Source organism: Pelecanus crispus, chromosome 23, assembly GCF_030463565.1.
Source record: "Pelecanus crispus isolate bPelCri1 chromosome 23, bPelCri1.pri, whole genome shotgun sequence".
NCBI classification, from domain to species: Eukaryota; Metazoa; Chordata; class Aves; order Pelecaniformes; family Pelecanidae; genus Pelecanus; species Pelecanus crispus.
Window position 1 is genome coordinate 1,023,378 of NC_134665.1, and position 3,676 is coordinate 1,027,053.

Consider the following 3,676-nt stretch of genomic DNA (forward strand, 5'->3'; position numbering starts at 1 on the left):
ATGTCCAACAGCAGCTCCATCACTGAGTTCCTCCTCCTGGCATTCACAGACACACGGGAGCTGCAGCTCCTGCACTTCTGGCTCTTCCTGGGCATCTACCTGGCTGCCCTCCTGGCCAACGGCCTCATCATCACCGCCATAGCCTGCGACCACCGCCTCCACACCCCCATGTACTTCTTCCTCCTCAACCTCTCCCTCCTCAACCTGGGATCCATCTCCACCGCTGTCCCTAAAGCCATGGCCAATTCCCTGTGGGGTACCAGGGCCATCTCCTACTTGGGATGTGCTGCCCAACTCTTTCTGGTTGTCTTTTTCATCTCAGCAGAGTATTGTCTTCTCACCATCATAGCCTACGACCACTACGTTGCCATCTGCGAACCCCTGCACTACGGGACCCTGCTGGGTAGCAGAGCTTGTGTCCACATGGCAGCAGCTGCCTGGGGCACTGGGTTACTCTATGCTGTGCTGCACACAATCAATACATTTTCCATACCCCTCTGCCATGGCAATGCCTTGGACCAGTTCTTCTGTGAAATCCCCCACATCCTCAAGCTCTCCTGCTCATATGACTACCTCAGGGAAGTTGGACTTGTTGTGGTTGGTTGTTTTCTTTTTTTGGGATGTTTTGTTTTCATTGTGGTGTCCTATGTGCAGATCTTCAGGGCCGTGCTGAGGACCCCCTCTGAGCAGGGACGCCACAAAGCCTTCTCCACGTGCCTCCCTCACCTGGCCGTGGTCTCCCTGTTTCTCAGCACTGCCATGGTTACCTACCTGAAGCCCCCCTCCATCTCCTCCCCACCCCTGGACCTGGTGCTGGCAGTTCTGTACTCGGTGGTGCCTCCAGCAGTGAACCCCCTCATCTACAGCATGAGGAACCAGGAGCTCAAGGAGGCCATTAAGAAAGTGATTTCATGGATGATTTTCAACACTGATATATTTTCCGGTACTGTTCACAAATGATTCTCAGGGTGTCCCATTGCAGGCCTCTCTGTTGGTTTTTGTTTTAGCCATTTTGTTACCATTATCTGTATGGTTATTAGTGTTTATTATGTCTCTACAGAAATGTTTGGATTCATCTGATGCTGACTGAGTAATAAACCTGCTCTCTCTCACATAGATCTGATAGAAAAGTGTGTGTTTCTGGGATAGAGCTAACGCTCTCCTAGCATCTCTGTAATAAAATGGGATCTCCCTAGTGCACTAAATGAAGGGTGGGGTCTTCTCCCAGAGCTCATGTTAACAACAGGCTCCAGGAATTTCACCCCAAATGGGGCTTTTTCTCCTTGGAATTGGGAGAGGAAAGCTCATTGTCACACTGGTAGCAGTTAGAGACCAAGGGTTGAAATGTGCACTCACCCATTGGTACGTGCTGACAGTGGAGATGGTGAATGGTCGCTGAGGTACATACCCAGGGCTGTCCCCATGTGACAGGGAAGAAGACATCCTCCAGGAGGGGAATCTGGAGCTGCCTGGAGAGACCGGGGCTTCTCCAGGGAGAGTGTGTGCCTGGGGTGGGCAGTGACTGCAGCCCCACAAAGGGAGAGATCGCCCAAGCTGGAGTCACCCAAAGGGAAGGGGCAAAATCCAGGCGTCTGCAAGGAAACAAAGATGGAAATAACCCAACCCTACACAGAGCAGCTCCAACAGGCAACAGCACCGTTACAGCCCCCACACCACCAGCAGCACTCACACAGCCATGAGCAACACAAGTGGCCCCATCCCGGTGCCCCTCTCAGGCTGATCTGCTGGGAAGGTTGCACGAGTGCTCTGTACGTTCCCGGCAGAACTCACCCGCAGGCTCACACAGCCCCACGGTGCCTCCACTGTGGGCCTGGCCTTTGGGTCTGCCCATACTCAGAGGTGTTGCCCACTTGGCAGTTCCAACCCTAACGCTAACCCTTAACCTGACCCCAACACCTAACACTAATCCTAACCCTAACCCTAACCCTAACCCTGCCCCAGCTCTCGCCGTACCACGGAAGCAGGGCCGTGCTGTGCAGTGCCCTGGTGCCCCCGGGTCCTGTTGTGGGCCTCACCCGACAGCTGCTGGAAAAAAAAGTATGGACAAAAGGAAACCAAACAGGTCCCATCCCTGCACAATGACAGGGACACCCCTGACCCCCCACTGCCCCCCAGCCCAGCACGGGGGGGCCAGGGCTGCCCCCACACCCTGTGCTGGGGTGTCACAAATGCATCGGGGCTCTGCACGCCAGGGCAGGCCCCTGGTGTAGGGGGACACAACCGCAGCATCGGGGCTGGGAGGGGCAGAGCTTTGGGGGTGCTGGGGGGAACCCCAAAGGGTTCTGCCCCAGCCCAGCCTTTGGGGATGGCCAGAGCCTGGGAGGGCAGATGGGGGAGTCCTGGGGTGCCCCCCTGCAGCAAAGACCCCCCCCAGGACTTGGGGTGTTACAGCCCCACCGCACCCCCCTCCCCAGGAACCCCCCACCCCGGTGCCCCCGCAGCAAGAATGAGCTGGGCACTACAAGAAATAAACTTTATTCTGGAGCCAGCCCCCCCGCCCCATCCCCCCGTCCTCCCTGTGCGGGCAGGGCCAGGCCCCGCTCCATGCAAGCCTGGGGCTGGCACCGCCACGTGCCCCCGCAGCCCCCACCCAGCCTGGGGCAGGGCCCACCTGGCGACCCCCGGACTCTAAAACTCTACCCATACCCCTCACCCTAAGCCCAAGCCCAAACCCTGACCCTAACCCTAACCCTAAAAACTAATACTATCCCTATCAGTAACACTAAGACTAACACTGACCCTAAACCTGACCCTAACCCTAACCCTAACCCTAATACTACCCCTATCCGTAACACTAAGACTAAGGCTGACCCTAAACCTGACCCTAACCCTAACCCTAACGCTGACCCTAAACCCTAAAGCTGATCCTAACAGTAATCCTAACCCTAAGCACTAAACCAAACAGTAAGCCCAACCACTAACTATAACCCTAACCCCCTAAACCTAAAACCCTAACCCTAACTCTAGCCCTAACCCTAACCCGCTAATGCTAACACTAACCCTGACCCCAACGCCAAACACTAATCCTAACCCTAATCATAACCCTACCCCTCCAACCCCCTAACCCTAAATACCTAAAACTAACATGTAACCCTAACTCTAAACGTTAAGCCTAAGCCTAACCCTACCACTAAGCTTAAAACCCTAACCCCCTAACACTAACCTGGATCCTTTACCCTATCCCTATCCCTAACACCTAATTCTTAACCCTAACCCTAAACGTAACCCTAACCCTAACCCTAACCTGGATTCTTACCCTATCCCTAACACCTAATTCTTAACCCTAACCCTAAACGTAACCCTAACCCTAACCCTAACCTGGATTCTTACCCTATCCCTAACACCTAATTCTTAACCCTAACACTAACCGTAACCCTAAAACCCTAACCCCCTAACCCTAATGTTAAACCTAACCCTAACTCTAAACATAAGCCTAAAACCCTAACCCCCTAACCCTAACGTTAATCTTAACCCTAACCCTAAACATAACCCTAAAACCCTAACTCCCAAACCTAAACCTAGCCCTAAACCTAGTCCAAAACATACCCCTAAACTTGACCCCTAGCCCTAACCCTCTAACCCTAACACTAACCTAACCCTAACCCATAACCTTAACCCTACCCCTAACCCCTTACCCCTAACCCTAACCCCTAAC

At 53.8% G+C, this 3,676-nt stretch overlaps 1 protein-coding gene across 1 annotated transcript; it reads left to right on the plus strand.

Annotated features, from left to right (window-relative positions):
• LOC142595878 (olfactory receptor 14C36-like) lies at positions 1-960 on the plus strand. Its single transcript, XM_075724729.1, has one exon. It carries the CDS (start codon positions 1-3, stop codon positions 958-960), a length of 960 nt encoding a protein of 319 aa, XP_075580844.1.
• Positions 961-3,676: the final 2,716 nt, after the last annotated feature.

What these genes read in the sequence shown, in the direction of transcription:
- LOC142595878 (XM_075724729.1), top strand. Translation starts at nt 1, where the DNA reads ATGTCCAACAGCAGCTCCATCACTGAGTTCCTCCTCCTGGCATTCACA.